A 23536-nucleotide genomic window follows, 5' to 3' on the forward strand; every position below is an offset into this window, starting at 1 on the left:
TTACTGATACCTGAGTTCAGAGAAAAAAGGATGGAAATGTATGTTGGTGACACCAAATATGTGCAGCCAAGATGCACAATAAGCGTGTTTGAGATCAACCAGGTGGACGAAACGCTGTTCAGATCACCTGGTGTGAGACGTATGTGTTCGCTCCTACATTACCTGTCAATCATCACAAAAATATCACGAGAAAGGGGGCGGAGCAAGGTGCAAACCTAAGCGAACGCAGCTGGAAATTTAGTACTCCACTGACCAAAAGCTGCACTAATGACTACATAACAATGCATTGTGGGACATGTGTCCTGATGGTTTTTGTAGTTAAGTGATCAATTAAAATCATTTTAAATACAAATTGATTAAAAAAAGGCTACATACATTACAAAACATTAAAATCAATATAAAAGATAAAACAGATCGTACTCGCAGCTTCGCCTCCCCCTCCCCCCCCCCCAAATCTTGTTTTTGCTCGCACATTTTTTAATGTTAGAGCTCCCTTAACTGTCACGCATGTAGGTGTGTGACATATATATTTACACACCTACAGGGGCTGTCGGGTGTCCTGCTTTAAATATTCCCCTGCTTTCAAGCCCGATCAATGTCATTCCCCCAAGAGTCATATAGTCCACTGTGATTGGTTGGTTCGTCAGCTCCGCGCACGACACTGAAAATGTGTCATTAATACAGACTGGCGGGTCGCATTAACATTAAACTTTCATATTACGGCGGAGGCCGCAAAATATCATCTTGGGGGCCGCAAATAGCTCGCGGGCCGCGAGTTTGAGATCCCTGCTTTAGAAGAACCAGGCCTGGTGGGGCTCACAGTCACACTGAACCACACAGATCAGGTTTTATTTGTCAGAAAAAGGCGATTTACAGTTTCCACAAAGACAACAGTATCAAACATGATGGGAGTGAAGCACTTCTCGAAGCATCACAGTGAGCCTGGCTTCTGTCGGCATGATCAGATGTAAAACCAAACGCCGGTCCACCGGAAAACCGGATCTGAGACGTTGGACCCTCAGGTCGGGTCTTAGATCCACTGATTGCTTTGTCTATCAAACTAAAAATGAAAAAGTGGCACATTTGCACGACCCCATCATGACGGCGGACACTGGAACACAATTCAGACAGTTTTCTGAATCAGTAAATGCCGGGAACGTTGACGAGTCACGTCGTCGTCCTTTTTTTCTGCGCGTTTGGACTGAACACAGACTTCCTGTGATGAAGTGACCACAGCATCACTGCGGCTCTCCGACTGAACACTTCCACAAATCTGACGAACCCAAAGACGTGGAGGCGGAGTCCAACCCGTCCAGCCTCGCCATCACCTGATCCAGCAGAGGATCAGGAGTTCAGACCAGCACTTCATCTGCCGGACAGTCCAGACTGGTGATAAAACTTGATCCGTGGAAATACTGTAATGGTCACCCCCCACCCCCCATAGTAAAACACGGCCCCCTCACTGCTACAAAAGACGTTTAGAAAAGAATGAGCCACAGATACAAGAAGTTTGTTCCTACGGACAGCAGATCAGGACAGCAGACCGAGACCCCCGCCACCTCCACTCGGTCCAGCTTCACAGGCCGGCTCCAACCAGGAGCCTCTAGCCATTTCCACAGCCGTTCTTCATGACGGACCGAGCGCTCAGTGCTGCGGTCGGTCCTGAAGCGGCGAGCGTGCGGCAAGCAAGCACCACCGTGAGCGCAAGCACAGACCCCACATGAGGACAGGCACTGGTTGGGCCGGTCTGCTGTCTTGATCTGCTACTTTCTACTGGGAGGAAATCACAAAGTTATAAAACGACGTTTGTCTGCTTTGTACAAAAGTCCTTCTTGCTCCATAAACCCGCCGTCACTGTCAGACTCACTACTGTCAGCTTTGAGCAGGAGTTTCCGGGTCGCTCTCCGACTCCACGCCGCCCAATGTGGGCACTTCTCTCCTCCTCTCCTCTATTTGTGTTCTTTAGTGGGGGCGAAGTACAGCTCCATGGGTTTGTTCACCTTCCAGTACTTTTCACTGACCAGCTCCAAGGAGAAGGAACCGTTCAGAACCTGGAACAGAACGCCGGTTTAGACAAGGCTGCCATCATAACGTCTATGCCGCTGCGGTTCTGTTTGGGCCGCACAGGCCCGGCTCTGAGCAAACTCACCGTGAACTGGTTTCCAGGAGTGGGGATGTAGATGGTGTACTGTTTCTCGGAGGCCGCCTCCATGTTGACGGGGCTGGCGTCGGCGTTTCTTCTCAGCTCCTCCAGAGCCAGACGGACAGCCAGGTATTTGGACAGGTGGTCCACCGTGGCGTTCCCGGACGTCTTGATGTAGCGAGGGACAAACTCCACGCTGTCTCGGCGTCACACATGGAATCACAGAGGTCCAGTTCAGGTCAAGGCTGCTACAGCTCTTCTGCCCCAAAGGTGCAGGAAGCCGACCCACCTGCTGTGGCTGTCATCTTTCTCCATCAGTGTGGGATGTGGCCGGAACACCAGCTCTATTTCACTGGCGCCGCCGTCCATCACAGAGTCCCCGCCTCCGTTCTCAACAGTATTATCCATGTCCAGCCCGCTGTCATCGCTCATCTTGGTGCGTTTAATGCTGGGCCCCGCCTCCTGCAGAAGGTCAGACAACAGAAGTCAACAGCCACCGAGGTCAGGCGCTGCCTCCTCAGAGCCACTCGCCGTCTGTGTGGCCTTTGGACTCGGCCCTGACGGCGCATGCAGGCCGACTTGTGTACATTTCACAGGTCATGACTAAAACACAAAACTTTCCAGGCCTGTCCTACGACAAGAACCCAGACATCCAGAGATGTTTCCGTGTTAAACGTCTGGATTCTTAACGTCTTCTGTTCCCTCACTTTTCACATGTGAAAATGGTTCCAGTCTCTTTTTGGAGTCTGTTCCTGAACCATTGAAGGTTTTCTCCACGACATAAATCGCTCTTTCTACAGTTTTCTGGACTCTGACATGACTATTTCTGTAGATCTGTCTAAAGAACAGAATTTAAACTCATCCGAGCAGCTTTCTGTTGACACTCCTGTGTGGTGGTTTACGGCCAGCTTCCCTGCAGGTAAACATACCTGGTTGCTATGGACTGAGGCGTTACTACAGTGGGAGGAGTCTCCGTTGTCCTCAGCGCCGCTGCCGTTTTCCACCGTGTGCCTCTTCCCGCGCTGCAGCCTAAGCATGACAGGACATTGACGGAGGCTTTTCGGTGAGAAGACGCTTTACCTGGAGAGCGGCCTCACCTGGTCATGGCTTGGATCTTAAGCCCCTCCTCTATGCTGTGGGACAGGGCCTGCTGGTTGTTGTGTTTACTGATGCGCGCCAAAACCCTCTCCTGGTGGGCTTCATACTCGTCTCGACTGGGATAGATCTTACCTGAAATGTGGAGGTCTTAGTTTCAGGACTTCCCTATGAGGAGCTTTTACATCAGACATTTAGCACCGGAGTCCAGACTGGTTCAGAACCAGCAGTCTGGGCTTTCGTGAAACACAGAAGGAAAACTGGTAGGACGAATCTGGATGTGCAGCTCCTAACAGGGATGACGGTAACGAGAGACGGACCCACGAGTGACAGGCGTAACAAAGACGTCCATCCTTCAACATGGCTGACCCGCTGAAAACATCAAGAACCGGAACAATGCAGACGAACACCAAGAACCGGAACAATGCAGACGAACATCAAGAATCGTAACAATGCAGACGAACTTCGAGAACCGTAACAATGCAGGCGAACATCGACAACCGGAACAATGCAGACCAACTTCGAGAACCGTAACAATGCAGACGAACATCAAGAACCGGAACAATGCAGACGAACATCGAGAACCGGAACAATGCAGACGAACTTCGAGAACCGGAACAAAGCAGACGAACTTCGAGAACCGGAACAATGCAGACGGACATCAAGAACCGGAACAACTCAGACGAACATCGAGAACCTGAACAACGCAGACGAACATCAAGAACCGGAACAAAGCAGACGAACATCAAGAACCGTAACAACGCAGACGAACATCAAGAACCGGAACAAAGCAGACGAACATTAAGAACCGGAACAACTCAGACGAACATCAAGAACTGGAACAATGCAGACGAACATCGAGAACCGGAACAATGCAGACGAACATCGATAACCGGAACAACGCAGACGAACATCGAGAACCGGAACAATGCAGACGAACATCGAGAATGGGCCTGGGGTGTCTGCGCCTCCGGGGGTGGGGCCCCGGGGCTGGGTGGGCCTGGCCCCCTTGCTGGGGGGGGGGGGCGGGGGACGGCTGTTTGACCACCGGGGGACAGTCTATCATCTGTCCCCAACTTACCCCCTTCCTCATATAACCTCATAATAGGGTGAGGGGGTGGGGGGCTTAGCCTGCGATGAGCCTTGGGGGGGGGGTTTACTAGGCAGTGACCCCCCTCCTGTGGTTGCCGTATGGAGTGGGCCCCCCCTCTTTCGGTTTTATTTGCACCTTAGACATGTAGGGCCCTTGGTAGGGGGGGTGCTTGGACATCACTGCCAGCAAGCAGCGGATGTCCTCCTAGCACCCTACCCGCCAATTTTAACCGCACCTTAGACATTTAGGGCCCCTTGGTGGGGAGGGTGAGGGGACGTCACTGTGAGTAATCAGGAGACGTCCCCTTAGTGCCCTACCCGCCAATTTTAACCGCACCCCCCTTAGTACACACACCCCTCCCCCCTCAATATATACATCCCAACATAAACACACACACATGCACACACACACTCTCTCAAACACACATACACGCACACACATTTTGCAAGGAAGGTGGGACCTAGGACCATCTGTCCCCTGCCTCTTCCCTGGTGGGGGGTACGGGCCCCTTTGCAACGGCGGCTGTGTCCCCGGGGTGCCGGCTTCCTGGGCCCGGCGGTGCTCTCTCCGCGCGGTGGGGGGGTTCACATTACATCTGAGCCGGGGGTGTTCGTGTCCCTGGGGGGTGGGTTCTGGTCCTTGCTCCTGAGTGCTGGGCCCCGCCAAATTTCCAACTGTGGCCGAGCCTGGTCGGGCCATATTTACAACACCCCTTGTGGGCCCTCTTTTTTCCCCGGGGTTCCCCCCTTCTGGGCGGGGGCGGCGGGCCCCTGCCTCGCTCCTCCCTGGACCAACCGTGGGCCGGGCGAATGGCTGCCTGGAGTGCGGAGTGGGTCTCCCTTGGGGGGTCCTGGCTCGTACCTGGGGTTGGGGCGGGGGGATGCCCGGAACTCCTGGGTGGTGGTGGGGTGCTCGTCTGGGGCTGTGGGCGTCCTTCTCCGGTGGGGCCCTGCGTTGGGTTCTCCCGGCGCGGCGGGGGGGCTGCTCTCCTGGTTGGGCTGGGGCGGCGCCCTCTTTCCCTCCGTGCCTCCCTGCTCTCTGGCTCTGGGGGCCTTGCGGCGGCCCTGCTGGCCCTGGCCTGGGTGGCGGGCTTGGTCGCCCGGGCGGCGGTTGTTCCCTGCCGGTTCCCGTGTGGCGTTGGGGGGATTCCGGCTGCCGCTGCTGGTGCGGTGGGGGTCTTGGGGTGGGGATGGCTGGGCACTCTCCCTCCTTCTTTTCACGTTCCACCATCCATTTTAGAAGAACATAAACACTCACCTGAGCACAGGTGTTAGCTCAACAGACTGAATGTGAGGGCAGAACCCACTGCCCCACAGCTAAGTTAAGTTCATTTGTTATATTTTTCTCTTGAATAAACCATTTCATTTTATTTCACACATTTCATAACAAAATTGACTTAATGACTTGTGCACACATTTAGTTAATTTTGTATTGTTTTGAGTAATTCTATTCTTTGAGTTCTGTTTGAGGCCTGATGCTGGGGCAGAGGCTGGAGCAGGAAACTTCCTGATGATGTGGCAGTGGGAGGAGCTGAAGAAGTTCCTGATGACTTGGAAAGGGAGGAGCATGGACAACTTCCATTTGGAGAAGATGGAGGGGAAAGACGAAGTGTATTCTTATGTTGGACTATTGTTTGTATTTTTTGGAATATGTTAAGCTTGCTTTGAGGTACAAGTTCAGTTTCTGTTGAAGCGTTAAATTACTAGTAATTTACTACTTTAATTAATATTTAGGTTTTGAATGTTTTGTATTTGTGCTCCCCTCCCTATTGTGTCATTGGTCTGATCAGCCAGTATAAAATCTCCCTAATGTTTCCTGTAAGGGGGTCAGTTTGAGTTCAGTTGGTTTGAGCTTTTGTTATTGATTCGCTCAGTTACATTTTTGTTAAGTTGACCCCATTTTAATTTGAGCCCCTGTCGTGTTGTGTTGGGTAAAATAAAAACCCCTGATTTGAAGATCTTTTTGTCCTGTGGCTCAATCTCTGCCGAGCGGACCCTGACAACTGGTGTCAGAAGTGGGATAACCCCACCATGAGCCCAGGTTTTTTTTTTTCTTCAATAATTTTTTGTACTTTCCCCTTTTTCTAATCCTTCATCCTCTTGGATTTTGAGTTATGCAGAAAAGTGGACGCAACATGAGAGGAGCCAAGGATGGCCCATTACCCCCTAAAATGACACAGGAGCAGCCAGATGAGGATCAGGAGGAAAATGGAGCTTCTGGAGGAGTGGACAGCTCTGAGGGCACAGGTAACGAGCCAAGTGTTGCAGACCTGGTCTCTATTTTTCGGTCTCACATGAGTCAGCAGGAAGCCAGAGATGCCAGGCAAATGGAAGAAAGTGCTCGACAAGAAAAACGATTCAGAGCACTCCAGCATCAGTTTCAACTACTGCAATTGGAAGTTCAGGCACGTACCACCTCAACACCTGAACTGGTTTTACCAGAGCCTGAACTTTCCAACCGGGGACCTCTAAAGACGGCTGACATTCCTCATGTAAACCCCAGTAATGTGGCTGAGGATCCAACATGCCAACCATCAGGTCAGTTCCGTCTGTATGAGCCTCGACTAGAAAAATTCACAGACAATGATGATGTGGAACATTATCTAATCACATTTGAACGGATTGCGCTAGCTTGTCAGTGGAAAAAAAGAGAATGGGTTTTCCATCTCATCCCTTTACTCACGGGCAAGGCTAGAGCTGCATATGTACAAATGGATATTGATGAGGCCCTGGATTATGATAATGTTAAAGCTGCAATTTTGTCAAAGTTTAACATCAACCCAGAGAACTACAGACAAAGATTTCGTTCTCTGGAGATACATGCTGATGAAAGCCCAAGAGAGCTTTATGCCAGGCTCAAAGAGCTCTACCTGAAGTGGATCCAGCCAATGGGTAAAACTGCTAATGAAATTGGTGAACTGATCATTTTGGAGCAATACTTGAGGATGCTTTCTCCTGAGCTGCAGGTGTGGATACGAGAACATAAGCCAGAGTCAGCAGCAGAAGCTTCTAAGATGGCAGAGGTGTTTGTTGCTGCCCGCCACAGGGGACAACCATGGAGTTATACTGCCTGGAAGGAGAAAGATGGCAACAACCCAGCTCCTCAGTATCGGCAACGAGCAGCCAGTAATGTGGGTGTGCAGTCGGTAAGGGGAGGCCAACCAGCCAGAGTACCAATTTGCTATCTATGTGGAGTAGAAGGACACACCAAACCCATGTGTCCTAAAAAGACAAAGCTCACTCAAATGTGTGTGGCTCCACGCTTTGAAGCACCTGATGGGCCTCCGGTGGGAGTGAAGTTGACACCTGTAGAAGTAAATGGAGAACTAATGACTGCTCTCATTGATACTGGCAGCGACCAGACTCTGGTGCATCAGCAATTCATCTCACCTCATCTGATCACTACAAAAACAATCCCAGTTTGTTGTGTACATGGAGATAAGAAATCCTATCCCACAGCAGATGTCTACATCAAAATTGCAGATCAAACGTATCTATTAAATGTTGGAGTTGTTGATAAACTGCCTTTTCCTGTTGTGTTGGGTTTAGACCTCCCTGTACTATTTGATTTGCTGGACACTGACCATTCATGTTATGTTGCAGTGACAAGGGCGAGAGCTAAGCATGTGGAACCACTTCCAACACTTAGTGCTCTACCTTTCTTTGATGCAGACTTGGAGGCTACACCCGGGAAGTCTCGTAAGTCCCGTAAGCAAAGGAGGAAGGAGAAGTTCCAACACACTGCTGTTAAATTCTCTGATGACCCTGAGCCAGAATTGCCGTTAAATTTCAGAATCCCAGACAACATTGTTGAAATGCAATGCAGTGACCCAACCCTAAAACATCTTTTCCAGAGGACGGAGGAGAAAAACACTGAGACTATGCAAAATCATGGTGGAGAAAACTTTGTTCTGAGGAAAGGCATTCTCTATCGCCAGCAGGGGTCAGCATTTAAACTAGTGGTTCCTGAGGCTGTCAGAGAAATTGTGCTGACTTTAGGACATTCAGTTCCCTGGGCTGGCCACTTGGGGAAGCACAGAACCATGAACCGCATTAGGAAACATTTCTACTGGCCTGGCTTGAGTAAGGATGTTGCAGTTTTTTGTAAAACTTGCCCTCAGTGCCAACTAACTTCTACCAGAGTCCCCTCCAGAGCTCCTCTACAACCATTACCAGTGATTAGCACCCCGTTTGAGAGGATAGGAATGGACATTGTTGGACCATTAGAAAGAAGCAAATCGGGCAATAGGTACATGTTGGTGATAACTGATTATGCCACCAAATACCCGGAGGTGTTCCCTTTAAAGACCATAAAGGCTAGAGAAGTTGCCTATTGCCTGGTGCAATTTTTTTCCAGAGTTGGGTTGCCTCTGGAGATCTTAACTGACCGGGGGTACCAATTTTTTGTCCACGTTGCTGTCACAAGTATACCAACTGTTGGGCATCAAAAGCTTAAGAACCACTGCGTACCATCCTCAAACAGATGGCCTTACAGAGCGCTTCAATCAAACCATTAAGCAAATGCTAAGGAAATTTGTCAATGAGTCTGGAACAGATTGGGATAAGTGGTTGCCATACCTGTTATTTGCGTACAGAGAAGTACCACAAGCCTCCACTGGTTTTTCTCCATTCGAACTGTTATACGGACACGAAGTGAGAGGCCCTCTCTCTCTGCTCAAAGACATGTGGGAAGGGGATCGGCCTCATTCAGAGACTGTTAATGTTGTTTCTTTTGTTGTTCAGATGCGGGAACGGCTGGAAAAAATGAGTGAGCTGGCCCAAACACACATGGCAGAGGCTCAAAAACAGCAGAAGGTCTGGTATGATCGATCAGCTCGTCAGCGGTCATTCAGTCCTGGCCAGAAGGTGCTTGTTCTTCTTCCCAGCAGCGATAGCAAGTTGCTCGCAAAATGGCAAGGCCCCTTTGAGGTTTTGCAGAGAATTGGGCAGACCACCTATCGTGTCTCAACACCTGGACAATCACGCTCCACCCGGCTACTTCATGTTAATCTCCTGAAAGAGTGGGTGGAAAGGGCTGAAAAGGAACAACAAGTTCTGCTTATCAGAAGGATCCCGGAAGAGGATGAGGTGGATGAGCAGTATCTTTCCTCAACTCTCTCACCAAATCAGGATCTGGATCATCTCTCTAAAGAGCAGCAACTTCAGGTGAGAGCCTTGTGCAGTACACCAGTATTCCAGGAGAACCCTGGGCGAACTGACATCATTCAGCATGACATCATCTTAAAAGACGGAGCTGTCGTGAAACGCAGGAGCTACAGGTTGCCTGAACGCCTTTTGACCAACCTGAAGGAGGAGGTGGATCTGATGCTCTCTCTGGGTGTGATTGAGCCATCTAAGAGTGAGTGGTGCAGCCCTGTAGTATTGGTCCCGAAGAAAGATGGGAGCATTAGGTTCTGCATAGACTTTAGGTACCTGAATTCAGTCTCCAAGTTTGACTCTTATCCAACTCCTCGTATTGATGATCTGATAGAGCGACTGGGATGTGCCAAATACCTGACCACCATAGATTTATGCAAGGGCTATTGGCAGGTCCCACTGACTCGTCACTCCAGAGAGCTGACTGCCTTCCGAACCCCATGGGGGTTGTTTCAATTTACTGTTCTACCCTTTGGACTTCATGGAGCTCCAGCCACCTTTCAGCGCCTCATGAATCAGGTACTATGTGGAGTTTCAGAGTTTGCTGCAGCCTATTTGGATGATATTGTTATTTTCAGTAATACCTGGGATGAGCACCTTGGACATTTGGAGAGGGTGCTGGATTGTCTCCAGGGGGCGGGACTAACTGTCAATCCTTCCAAATGTGTCTTTGCTAAACCCGAAACCGACTATCTGGGCTACATCATCGGCAATGGAATGATAAAACCGCAAACTGACAAAGTTTCAGCTATTCAGTCCTGTCCATTGCCTGTCACTAAGAAGCAATTGAGATCTTTTTTGGGCATGGCTGGGTTTTATCACCGGTTCATCCCTCATTTTTCGGCCAGGGCAGCATTACTCACGGACCTAACTGGAGCCAGGAGTCCTAATAACCTCCAATGGACCAAAGAGGCAGAAGCAGCTTTTGAGGACATCAAGCGGGCATTAAGTAAGAACCCTGTCCTGTACAGTCCAAACTTTCAAAAGCCATTTATTCTACAGACAGATGCTTCTGATAGAGGTTTGGGGGCAGTGCTTCTACAAGGCCCTCCAGACGACAGACATCCTGTGGCCTTCATCAGTCGGAAACTGTTTCCACGAGAGGTTCATTATTCAACCGTGGAGAAAGAAGCGCTGGGAATAAAGTGGGCCCTAGACTCCTTCAAGTACTACCTTCTTGGACGGGAGTTTACACTGGAAACCGACCACAAGGCCCTACAGTGGCTGGCAAGGATGAAGGACACAAATGGGAGAATTACCAGATGGTACCTAGCCATCCAACCATACTACTTCACCATCCACCACATCCCAGGAAGGAACAATTCCACTGCGGACTTCCTCTCTCGCTGTCCCAGCGAGAGTCTTGAGGGGGAGGGTGTGTGAGGGCAGAACCCACTGCCCCACAGCTAAGTTAAGTTCATTTGTTATATTTTTCTCTTGAATAAACCATTTCATTTTATTTCACACATTTCATAACAAAATTGACTTAATGACTTGTGCACACATTTAGTTAATTTTGTATTGTTTTGAGTAATTCTATTCTTTGAGTTCTGTTTGAGGCCTGATGCTGGGGCAGAGGCTGGAGCAGGAAACTTCCTGATGATGTGGCAGTGGGAGGAGCTGAAGAAGTTCCTGATGACTTGGAAAGGGAGGAGCATGGACAACTTCCATTTGGAGAAGATGGAGGGGAAAGACGAAGTGTATTCTTATGTTGGACTATTGTTTGTATTTTTTGGAATATGTTAAGCTTGCTTTGAGGTACAAGTTCAGTTTCTGTTGAAGCGTTAAATTACTAGTAATTTACTACTTTAATTAATATTTAGGTTTTGAATGTTTTGTATTTGTGCTCCCCTCCCTATTGTGTCATTGGTCTGATCAGCCAGTATAAAATCTCCCTAATGTTTCCTGTAAGGGGGTCAGTTTGAGTTCAGTTGGTTTGAGCTTTTGTTATTGATTCGCTCAGTTACATTTTTGTTAAGTTGACCCCATTTTAATTTGAGCCCCTGTCGTGTTGTGTTGGGTAAAATAAAAACCCCTGATTTGAAGATCTTTTTGTCCTGTGGCTCAATCTCTGCCGAGCGGACCCTGACACTGAATGACTGAAATATTTCACACTAGTTGGTTTTAAGGCATAAGTATGCGTGTGAACACTATCTGTTTTGTGTACATGTCGACAGGTGGACATTTTTGCAACTAACAGGTGTGTTTATAACATTTGAGTGTGTGTGTGGACAGGCTCCGCCCTTTTTAGTTTTTTTTTTTTTTCATTTGAACCTTACCATAATGATTAACAACCACTAAACTTGCTGCTTTATGCTGCTTCATGGTCTTATCCCCCTTCCGCTCCTATTATCACCCCCTACCCCCCCTCTCTATAACGTCCCTCTCTCTTCTTCCCCTCTTTCCTTTTCCGTCCGGTCCAACACCAAAGATTTTCAGACATGTTTGAAATTAATAAAGTTTGGCCTCAATTACAAAAGGGGTTTATTCAGACATACCTTTGGTTTGTCTGAAGATTAATAACCCCTCTTGTTAAAGTAAAATATGTCCAACCCAAGAGGCCCTCAGCTCTCATCTGTCTGCCTAGCTGTTGGACAGGACAAGTTAAAAAAGAAAAAAAAAAAAAGAAAAAAGAAGAAAGAAAAAGAAGAAGAAAAGAGAAAAAAAAAAAAAAAAAAAAAAAAAAAAAAAAAAAAAAAAAAAAAAAACAAACAAACAAAGAACCGGAACAATGCAGACGAACATCAAGAACCGGAACAACGCAGACGAACATCAAGAACCGTAACAATGCAGACGAACTTCGAGAACCGTAACAATGCAGACGAACATCGAGAACCGTAACAATGCAGACGAACATCAAGAACCGGAACAATGCAGACTAACATCGAGAACCGTAACAACGCAGACGAACGTCGAGAACCAGAACAACGCAGACGAACATCGAGAACTGGAACAATGCAGACAAACTTCGAGAACTGTAACAATCCAGACGAACTTCGAGAACCGTAACAATGCAGACGAACATCAAGAACCGTAACAATGCAGACGAACTTCGAGAACCGTAACAATGCAGACGTACATCAAGAACCGTAACAACGCAGACGAATATCAAGAACCGGAACAAAGCAGACGAACATCAAGAACCGGAACAACGCAGACGAACATCGAGAACTGGAACAATGCAGACGTACATCAAGAACCGTAACAATGCAGACGAACATCGAGAACCGTAACAATGCAGACGAACATCGCGAACCGGAACAACTCAGACGAACATCGCGAACCTGAACAACGCAGACGAACTTCGAGAACCGGAACAACGCAGACGAATTTCAAGAACCGGAAAAAAGCAGACGAATATCGAGAACCGGAACAACTCAGACGAACATCGAGAACTGGAACAATGCAGACGAACATCGAGAACCGGAAGAAAGCAGACGAACATCGAGAACCGGAACAAAGCAGACGAACATCGAGAACCGGAACAATGCAGACGAACATCGATAACCGGAACAACGCAGTCGAACATCGATAACCGGAACAATGCAGACGAACATCGAGAACCGGAACAATGCAGACGAACATCGAGAACTGGAACAATGCAGACGAACATCGAGAACCGTAACAACGCAGAAGAACTTTGAGAACCGGAACAATGCAGACGAACATCGAGAACCGGAACAATGCAGACGAACATCGAGAACTTGAACAATGCAGACGAACATCGAGAACCGGAACAACGCATACGAACATCGAGAACCGGAACAACGCAGACGAACATCGAGAACCGGAACAATGCAGACGAACATCGAGAACTGGAACAATGCAGACGAACATCGAGAACCGGAACAACGCATACGAACTTCGAGAACCGTAACAACGCAGACGAACATCGAGAACCGGAACAATGCAGACGAACATCGAGAACCGGAACAATGCAGACGAACTTCGATAACCGGAACAACGCAGACGAACATCGAGAACCGGAACAACGCAGACAAACATCGAGAACCGGAACAACGCAGACGAACATCAAGAACCGGAACAACGCAGACGAACATCAAGAACCGGAACAACGCAGACGAACATCAAGAACCGGAACAATGCAGACGAACTTCGAGAACCGGAACAACGCATACGAACTTCGAGAACCGGAACAACGCAGACGAACATCAAGAACCGGAACAATGGAGACAAATATCAAGAACAAGATCTGATTTATGCTCCTGTTACAGAGGCTCATCAGCGCTCAGGTGTGTTTTCTGCTCCAAACACACTTTCACCAGCAGAAAGGTGAGGAACAGGTCAGGATTGTGGCGTTTCATTGGCCGCTGGTCAGAGCACATCTTTGTACTTACTGATCAGAGCATCGAAGTTGGGGTCTGGACGCAGCGACCTCTTTGACACCAGCTTCTTACGACAGGTAGGACACTCTTTGTTCCTGCACAGGAGAATACGTCCAGTCAGTGCAGAGCTCCATCTATCCTCTGTATCTCTAGTAATGATGTTTACGGCGGGGTCAGCGCCATGCCGCGTTTGCTGAGCAGCCAGAGTTCATCCCTGCACGTCTGAATGTCAACGTTCAGTTTGGATGGAAGTTCAAAATCATCTGAACGCATCAAAAGCAGTTTGGAGACCTGCTAGAGTTTTTGATGGTCTAACATCAAGTAGAACTGAACTAATCATTGTTTTCAGCGTTACTCCTAGGGTCCAGAGCCATGGCCCCGCCCTCAGAGGTTTGACTAACGCTGAAAACATTCTACCTGCAGACCCCAACACAAGAGAAAAGTCTGACTGGAGAAAAGATCTCAGGACGCTGCTCTGAACTCTGGATGTTTCCCACTTTCAGTCTGTTGTTGCTTCAATCCTAGCATGAAGCAGAGGGAAACCGTCCTGAGCTTCAGCAAACGTCTTAAGTTTAAGATGGATTTAAGTTCAAATCAGAAAAACGCACAAGAGATCTAAAGATCAAATGGATCTAAAGATCGAATGGATCTAATGGATCTAAAGCTAGTTTGAGAGGAAATAAATCACATGTTCCACCCTCCATGTTTGTGAAGCCTCAGCAATAAAAACCTCATAATCTTACAAAAATGTAAACTTATTTGTAATTTAACTAGACTATTTACACCCCCCTCCAAAATAACAACAACAAATAAATAAATAATAATCCAGTTTTAAAAACCCAAAGTACTCTTTTGACTTCAACTAATCTATCATGATTTTGACGTTTTTGCTCAAACTAAAACTCTGCTGCTGGTTGGAACCACTCGTCTGTCCTGACCGTCTCTCCCTCGTCTGTCCTAACCCCGTCTCTCTGGACTGCTTGATGCTGACTACCTCACTCAGGTGTTTTCAGCCAATTAGGGTGTGGAACCACCTGACTCAGCAGCAAGGAGGGGAGGGAGAGCTGGAAAACATTCAGGGTTGTGGCTCTAGAGGACCAGAGCTTGGTCCCAGTGGTGGTCCCTGAGACTATTGGTGGTCCCTGAGACCACCACAGGGGCTTCTGCCTCGCATTACAAAGCTTCAGAAGGATAAAGGTCCAGTTGAGCAGGGAAACCAACCCAGATCTCAATGCTGTGATGATGCAGTCAGCACAGAAACGGTGCAGACATTCTTTGGTCGTCATTGTGTTCTTCAGCATGTCCAGGCAGATGGGACACATAAGTTCACTGTGCAAGGATCGAGGCGACACTGCAATCTCCAGTCCGTCTGTTATGGCCTCCTGAGACAGAGACAACCACATGTTATACATAAACACTACCGTCTCTAGAGGCAAATGTAAAAACAACTATGAAGCTAAAAAGTCCAAGAACACACGACTAGAGTTGGAAATAAAGTAAAAACACCATTTTTTCTGAAAATCACATTTTGTGTTATAAAGTTTGACAGTTTTAAAGAAAAAAAAAGTCTGAGCATTTCTTTGGCAAAAAAAAAAATCATCACGTTTTTACAGTTTTTCTCTAAATGTAATACAACTCAAATAAAACAGTTGAATAAAGTGAGTCTGTCTCAGAGAGCAGAAGAACCAACAGATCAATACAGTCCAGATCTTTGAAAAAGGTCCATTTGTCCTATAAAGGGACCAACGGGTCAAACAGATGGGATCCTGTGTTTGTCCTGAACCAAAGCGCCGATGGACAGAAGACGAGACGCCTCCAGCTGAACTGGACTCTGTAATGGAGTGTCTGCCACCAGAAAGCAATGCAGGCTACGAGGAGGCCAGGTGACGTACCTGTGGAGTTCTCTGCAGTTCATACAGACTCAGCTCCCAGGTCTTACTGAGGGGCTGAACCCCATTGGTCTGAACGGTTTGGGTCATGCTGCAACACAGAAAACAGAAACCACCCATCATCACACTGCTGATGGTTTCTACGTCACAGAAGAAGAAGCTGAAGCTCCAGCTTCATCATGTGGTCTTACTTCTGAAACAGTAGGCGGTTAGTGACACAAATGACCTCAAAGGCCAACGGCGTAAACGTTTATAGTGCTCTACAGTCCCCGTCCCATTCACACACTGATGGCGGTGCCGCTGCTGAACGCCAACCTGTAACCACCAGGACCAATGAGGGGATCAGCGGATAGCCTGAGGACACTCTAGAGAGACTCTGAACCTGCACCCTTCTGACCAGAGGTTAACCGCTCGAACTCTGCACCACGACTGCCACAGATAAAGAAAGTCACTCTGGTTTGCTGGTAAAAACATTTCTTAATCAAAGTGAGAGGAAAATAAAACCGACTCGTTGTTTTCTCGAAGCTAAAGTCAGATGAAGGTTGCTCATTTTACACAAAAAAGGCCAAACTCCCACCGTCACAGTCAGAGTAAAGCCGACGCTGCAACCACAGCTGTTTCAGGAGCCGGGTATACAGGTCTAACAGGATTTCTTTCACTCTTTGGGCTCAACCGTGAAACTTATAAAAGGACCTAGCAAAAACATAAAACCACAAAAAGAATATTTTTTGTCATCATTACATTGTCGGTTCTTTTGACAAAACAGGAGCTTTGTTTGAAACAAACCTGTGAGGTTCATCATAAAATATTGATTTGTATTTAGGGTTTCATGAGCTCACTCCTGTAGACAGATCTGGTTGTTTTGTTAGTTCTACCAATTTAGGGAGTAAGATTTGTGATGTTAAATGAAGCCCCAAAAAGAATCTGTCAATCACACAACACAGACCAATCTATGACATCTGAGTTTTGGTTTTTCACCTTGGTCAGTACATATGGCGCAGATCCAGTATTCATGCTAGATAACTTTCAGCTGAAAGGATGGACAAACATCAAAATCCAATTTTAACATTTCCTTTGGATTTTTGGAAATTACTTTAGTATTACAAATTGTTTTTTTAATGGGAAAAATCTTGCTTTTTTAATTCTTTGTTTAGCTTTGTTAGTTGTGATCTGTGATGTTTTTTTGCTTTGTTGGTTGTGATCTGTGATGTTTTTGTGTGGAGTGATTTGTACTTCAGGGCCACCGTAGATCACCCCTCAGGGAAAACATTGCAGCCAGAACCGAGCTCTGCCCCAAACCAGAGACGCACGTGACCTTTAGGAACACGTTGTGTTTGAAAGCAGGACACTAGCTCCTTCTGGAGGACAGCGCGCGATCAGAAAACCTTTTCAAAATAAAGCACCACCGTTATCGCACGCGGGTTTTAAATCGTTTCATGACCAGACACGCAAACATCGCTCCTATGTCAGCCTTTTTTTTTCTGAATGAATGTCCTGCTGTAGCCCACTTCCCTTTTAACGGTTGACACGAGGTCATTGGGACCCTCAGATCGCCAAGAACAGAAGCCCCCGCTCACTTTAAGTGTGGAGTCATTCGGTAATAATGTATTCGGTCATGTTTGGTTTGTCGTGAAAAAGCGGCAGATCTGTAGTAGTTGCTTCGCGGTCTTTCGTGGGTCGTTCTGATTAAGGCCGGCATCTTTGAGTCCAAAAGGGGACGCAGGGACCGGAGTCCCGGATGTTTTCAGCAGCAAATCCCCCCCCCCCCCCCTCCCTCCCCGCAGCCCCACCAGCCGCGGAACACGCACCCCAACGGAACCGATACCGAATGTGGCTAAAGCTAACAGAGTTAGCATCACTGTAGCTACTCAGCTGAGCGCGTGCACAACAAACAGTCCCCTTCCGCCGGGCACAAAGCCGACATCAAGGCTAGGCTGTTTTCTTCAGTGTCACAAATGTCTACAATAGCAGCTCACGTCGTTAATGTCGCGTAGGGTTCGTGGACGTCTTCAAGGCTGGAACACAACAACAGCCCCTTACGTTACGTGAACAGAGAGCGCCGCCTCCAGCGGAAGGTCCTTGTTTGTCGGGACCGGAATGCCCAAGCTCCGCAAAAGGCGCGCGCGAAGTAACCGGACTCTGTCTGCAACTCACCCCATGTAAACATACGACAATATGCTGTTGTTTTACTTACGTGTTTAGCTGTGAACGGCGGGCCAACCCGAGCCGACGCGCTAAGGTGAAGCAATATGGCTGGAACCCTGCAAAGTGGTGCATTCTGGGAAATGTAGGACATTTTTGACTAGTCTTTAGAAACCTCATCCAGAAGACTACTGAGCATGAATTGTGTTGAAAACGCAATTACTATATCTTGAGCACTAAATAATATAATGTGTGCACAAAAAAGTACAAACAAGAAGAATTACTTGTTTACATGAAAATAAAAACTTATTAACAAAATAGCAAAGTCCTTGGAAAGATTTCTTTTGAAAAAAACAATGATTGTGAGGCAATTCCCATTGACAGCAAAGTGTAGAAGTATGCGAGCAATAACATGAAAGCTGCTGGTGTCCATTGGATTTTTACGAGATTAATCTTTGGTAAGCCACTGTGCCTCAAAAACACAATGGTACTTTAAATTGAGATCTTTGACGTTATTTGCTAAGGTTTGGCACAATTTCAATATAGGAGATCTACTTTACCTCCAGATACTCTGGGCTGTTGCTTGGATGACATTGCGCTGCATGGAGCAATGTCAGTGTAGGTACCACAACCATTCGGCCTGCAACAACCGTTCGGAGTCCTTCGACTAGTGCTGTGGAGGGCACTGGCCTGTGTCTGGGCATGTGAGAGGTGGCACATGTAACTTTATGGCTGCCACTTCACTCCATGTCCTGATCACTAAGCTTTCACATCGCTACCAAGCACATCAGGCTTGTGGAAGAGACCATTACGTCTGCACACATACACGGAGAGGTTACAGGCATACAACTTTTCAATTTCACTCCTGGTAGTGACAATGTGGCGGCTGATTTGCTCTCACGTTCTGCACCCAACCCACCACCTGAGTCCAGTCAGGATGCCTTAGATTCCCAACTGGTCCTCATGCCCCCCACTCCTCTGTAGTCAGCAGTTTCTCTCACAGACTCCAGCTGCATCGGCACAGAATCCCACACTCTCACAACTCTGCATGTTTATTTGCGAGGGCTGGCCGGCGAAGATGCCGCATGAATTGATTCCCTTTCACAAGTCAGGGCTGATCTGTCATGCTGGAATGACGTGTGTATAGCTAGAGGGTTGCACACTGGTTCTCACAGCGTTGAGGGCTTACATTGTACACGAAGGTCATTTGGGTGTCATAAAAGTTGCAAAGGCGTACTCTGGTGGCCAGGTATTGACAGAGATGTAGAGACTAAAGTCAAAGACTGCACCACCTGTCTAACTAGTGGTGAGACAGGTCTTCCTCCACCCCCACCACTGCAGCCTCTATCATGGCCTCCTACCCCATGGTGCCACAAACAGTTGGAGATCTGTGATGATCTCCCCACAAAGTGGCCTGATAACCAGCCTGCCAGGTCCATAACAACCAAAGTTGTAATTAATTTCCTATTTTTTCTTATTGCATGCCGGGGAGTGCCTGATACCATTACAATTGATAACGGGCCCCAGTTTACATCAACCGACAACCGATTTTGGCTTCTTGGAGCCAGCAGGTACTTTCTGTCTGGAATGCCAGTCCAGTTCTCAGTCCAGTTCTCTTTTACAGTCTATGATTCACACAAAAGTGAATTGAACTAGAGTCCCTTTGCACCCTGTTCTTACCTTGTTCAAATCCTGGTCAGGGTTGACACAGTTTAATTTAGCTTTAATGCTTGTTAAGAGAAACAGACTGATAAAAGAAATTAACTTCGTGGGGGATCAAACTTGTCGGTGGGAATGTGCCCAAAGTAATCTGATCTCTTAAATGTTGAGTAACCTAATCTGTTTACTGTAACCAAGGTCAAGCGTAGGTTTGAACCCATTGATTGTATGAGAGAACTGGACTGAGCGAGTGTGAGGTCACCCATATAAAATGCGTTACTTTCAGTTCCAACAAAATTTCTGCGATGTGTCCACCAGCATATTGTAACCAGGCGAACAGAGAAAGCCATGATTGGCCCATGTTGGTCTGAGTCTACATTTCTACAGCAGTCACTCTTTCCAATCAGGAGTTAGCATGTTAGAAGGCCACACCTCTTCCACTTAAAGCGGCATTGGGAGAATCTGTCAATAAAGGTTATGTCTGAATTCCTTCACTAGTCCACTATATAGTGCATTTGCCATTTTGCCGTGCTATTAGAATCTGGAATTCCAAAACCCCAAAAATTTCCCAGAAGTCTCTGCGTAAAACCAGTGTTAATCGATGCTTACTAGATTGGCAAATATCGACCACAATGCATTTGAACAATTTTTGTGAAAAAAAGTATTTTAATACTTTTATAAACCGTCCAAGCTTTTGGATTCGTAAATAATCGTCATAAAATGATCACTTTGATTCGGTTTTCACTTTGTGAATCGGTGATGTCATAAAACAAAGTAGTGAGCATGGAGACTGAAATGTTTTTTAAAATCCAGGCCACTAGATAATCCCACACTAATTTAGTTATTTAGTATTTAGGGATTAGGGAGGGAATTTGGACATAGGGCGCCACCTGCTTTTACTGAGGCATCTGATTGGTCGGTTTATAACTTAAATAACTTGTAATAAAGAAAAATATAATGGAAAAAAAGAGGATTATCAAGAACATGTTAGAAAAAGAAGGTATCAGATCCAGAACGGTTCTTCTGACCAATAGAATGACTGAGTAACAGCTGTTTATTTCTCTGTAGACGTCTGTGGGATTTTGGATTCTTGGAGCCACTTCCTGTTTGGAGCGCCGGGGGGAGGGGCCACGCAGTCAATGGTGGAACAAACTTCAAAGCCTCCGCAAACGGGCGGGGCTTCAGGGAGGGAACGGGGGCCAGGAGGAGGGGCAGCGCCGTGGTTCCAGGACATGAATGAAGCATGTTCGGTACCGGAGGCTTCGCTCTCCCCGCCTGCTGCCTCCTGCTGCTGCCGGCTCTCCCGCTGACCTGCGGCCGCTCCACAGAGGTAAGCAGCGGAACCGTTCCTGTCTCCCGCCTCCGGGAGGCCGGACCGCGCTTAGGAATAGGAGGCGCTGCTTGAGCGCACGCGCCAACTTCTTCGGCTGCAGAGCGGTCTGTGCGGGAGTCTGCTCCATGAGAGAGAACCTCCCCGTGAGATGCTTCCTGTTAACGGCTGTGTTAGGACGGATCTGTAGATGCATGAATGAATGATTGAAACTTTATGAGAAACTGAACTCAAGTGAACTTTTAGGTGAAGATTGTGGAAAGCGAAGCCTCTCTTTCTTTGGTTTGGGTCGCTTCACCTCTTGGTAACTTGCTCAGGTTTGAATCTCCGGTAGAAAAAACAAAAAATGAATAAAAATCAAAAAGTCAAGTCTTACTTTGGATGCATTTGAGGTCTGACAGCCAAGAACAGACCACTTTTTGTTTCCGTGCTCACAAACTTTTCTGATCTCCATCCAAACTGTGTCCTGAGAAGGTCTCAGGCTTCCATTAACTGGATGTCTGCTTGCAGATTCTCTGTGGAGCGTTCACATCTTCTTTTCAAGGCCCTTTCTCTCACTCAGACTCTTTTAAAGCTCCTCTTATATCAGACTTTCACTGCTCAGTCTGGCATTTCTCTAAAACAAAATTGATGTTTGCCATCTAAATCCCAGCCACTTCCCTTGACAGAGGGCGGCTGGTTTTTAGCGGACTGCAGGGAGCACCTGAACCAGGACCTGCAGGAACACAAGTGTGCCAAAGGTCAAATTATCTGCCCGTTTAAAGAAGATCAAAAGTGTTCGTGAAACTGTCACCACCATTCTGGAAGATCGGGCAAAAGTGGGAGAAGACCAGCATGTGCATGTTTTAGGAAAGTGTTTGCAAAGATGTCAGAACAGCTTCAGAACTGACGGACTCAGCAGACTGCCTCCTGCTGAAGCTGAGCTTCATCAGTGTTTTCTGCTCCGTTTAATTAGTTACCATCCTACCAGTTAAATGAAGTCCAACAAAGTCCGGATTCCTTTGAAAAATAAACACAGGAAGTGACAAACGCATGGCACCAAATCTGTGACAGCATGCAGACGAGGCGGACTGGCTTTCCTCTCCTTTACTGTGGAAGGAGCCTCCAGCAGAACCAGGCTCCTAACTCTGGTTAGTTTGGCTATGAGGAGGCAGGAAAACACTAACGGTAACATTTCTGTAGAAAGAAGCACGAGAAGTGGAGACAGTGATGCAGAATCTGTGCTGACCTTCTTCATTGTCTTTATTCTCTTTCTACCTTCATGGTTAGAGTACAGGCCGTTTACACGGGCTAAACACAAAGTGAGGGTTTATAATCACTTAGTTAACTACAGATGATCCCATCTAGGACTGAGCATCTCCTGCTGATTATTGCAGACCCAGTTGATAGTTTTCAGTGTGGTTCTGAAAGTGTTTCTGCAGTCGTGGAGACTCGATGTCTATCTGCTGCTTCACAATAAAAAGGTTTCCTTAGTTTAGTGGGTTCATCAGGCTGGAGCCAGAAGAAAATGAAAGCTTATTATAGAGCGACTTCTGACACAGTTTTGTCCAAAATCTGTAGGTCTGCAATCATTTGATGTCATATTTAGTAAAGCTCAGGTTTTGTGTTTCTGCTGAAAAACATGTTCACTCTTCACAACTTTCAGCTCTGCCAGTGTTGATCATTAAAGTTGGATGTAATTGAATGGGTTACTTCAAAAGGGGCCCAAGTCCAAGAGGTTTGTTTTTCCAGGTAATGATTTTAATTGCATAGCTTAAAGGGAGGCTACACCAAATGATTAATACTTTACCCAGATTTAGCACTAGTTCATAGCTTACAAATGCTAGAACATGAAGCACCTCACTTTTAGCATTTCAGAGGACTAGCAAACTAAAGTCTCAGGACTTGGGACCTTCTTGATTTAAACAGGGGCACTGCCATATAGGACAACTAGTGCTGCCATCTATGGGATAAAGCTAAACCCATGCAAGAGAGGCCCAAGTCCAGGAATTTTGCATTAATGCATTTTAAACGTCAAGCACAGTCAATACATTACAACTGACTTGGAACTTTTTTGTACATAATCAGATAGCTTTTCCCTTGAAGACCATTGAACACGGCGGCCGTGGTGCAGCGGTAGGGCGGTCGACTCATGATCGTAAGATTGCAGGTTCGATTCCCGCCTTGCACGCCCATGTTCCGAAGTGTCCTTGGGCAAGACACTGAACCCCACCTTGCCTCTGGTGGGAGGTTGGCGCCAGTGTTTGGCAGCGGAGCCGCCATCAGTGTGTGAATGTGTGTGTGAATGTGTGTGTGCATGGTTGAATGGGACTGTGACTGTAAAGCGCTTTGGGCCTTCGTAAGAAGGTAGAAAGCGCTATATAAGTATACGCCATTTACCATTTACCATTTAACACATAATATCTCTATTTTGAAAAATTTGGACTTGGGCCCCTTTTGAACTAACCGATTCAATTGTCTCTGTGCTGTCGCCATGTTGAAACATCAATGACAGCATTGAAAGCTGTCGCTCTGTCTGCTTTCCACAGACCACAGATATTCACATGTATAGACAAAAATAAAAGAAGCAGATAATCAAAAGCCCTGTATCATGTAAAATGATCCTTTTGAGCTTTTAAATGTTTTATAATGTTCAGTCTACACTAAAACATCCCAAAGTGGTTTTTTGATCTGACCATTCCCC

The 23536-nt window shown here is 47.0% G+C and overlaps 2 protein-coding genes across 5 annotated transcripts in view; one reads left to right on the forward strand and one right to left on the reverse strand.

Moving 5' to 3' along the window:
• Positions 1-816: 816 nt before the first annotated feature.
• Positions 817-18021, reverse strand: rnf2 (ring finger protein 2). Of its 2 annotated transcripts, none has more exons than XM_004078662.4 (9): positions 17917-18021; positions 15726-15813; positions 15055-15215; positions 13846-13928; positions 3241-3373; positions 3073-3172; positions 2433-2605; positions 2150-2339; positions 817-2051 (listed from the first exon to the last, which is right to left on the reverse strand). In XM_004078662.4, the coding sequence occupies exons 1-9, from the start codon at positions 17997-17999 to the stop codon at positions 1950-1952; spliced, it is 1113 nt and encodes a 370-aa protein (XP_004078710.2). In that variant the 5' UTR covers positions 18000-18021; the 3' UTR covers positions 817-1949. The 2 variants fall into 2 exon arrangements, with proteins under 2 accessions (XP_004078710.2, XP_011484443.1); XM_011486141.3 differs by lacking the exon at positions 17917-18021 and adding an exon at positions 17699-17819.
• A 2691-nt stretch (positions 18022-20712) lies between these two features.
• Positions 20713-23536, forward strand: part of LOC101160508 (ADAMTS-like protein 2) — a 29861-nt gene continuing 27037 nt past the window's right edge. Inside the window, exon 1 of one of the 3 annotated variants that reach the window (XM_020710787.2) lies at positions 20713-20853. In XM_020710787.2, the coding sequence (XP_020566446.1) occupies positions 20767-20853 (87 nt within the window). In that variant the 5' untranslated portion in view covers positions 20713-20766. The remainder of the gene's footprint in view (positions 20854-23536) is intronic. The other 2 variants (XM_020710786.2, XM_004078732.4) reach the window with 2 other exon arrangements.

The sequence above is a fragment of the Oryzias latipes genome, chromosome 17 (genome assembly GCF_002234675.1).
Source record: "Oryzias latipes chromosome 17, ASM223467v1".
NCBI lineage: Eukaryota > Metazoa > Chordata > Actinopteri > Beloniformes > Adrianichthyidae > Oryzias > Oryzias latipes.

What these genes read in the sequence shown, in the direction of transcription:
- rnf2 (XM_004078662.4), bottom strand. Translation starts at nt 17,999, where the DNA reads ATGCACCACTTTGCAGGGTTCCAGCCATATTGCTTCACCTTAGCGCGT. An exon ending in AACTGCAGAGAACTCCACAG is followed by an intron (nt 15,216 to 15,725) that starts GTACGTCACCTG and finishes TCTCTGTCTCAG; the next exon opens with GAGGCCATAACAGACGGACT. An exon ending in CTCCTGGAAACCAGTTCACG is followed by an intron (nt 2,052 to 2,149) that starts GTGAGTTTGCTC and finishes GTTCTGTTCCAG; the next exon opens with GTTCTGAACGGTTCCTTCTC.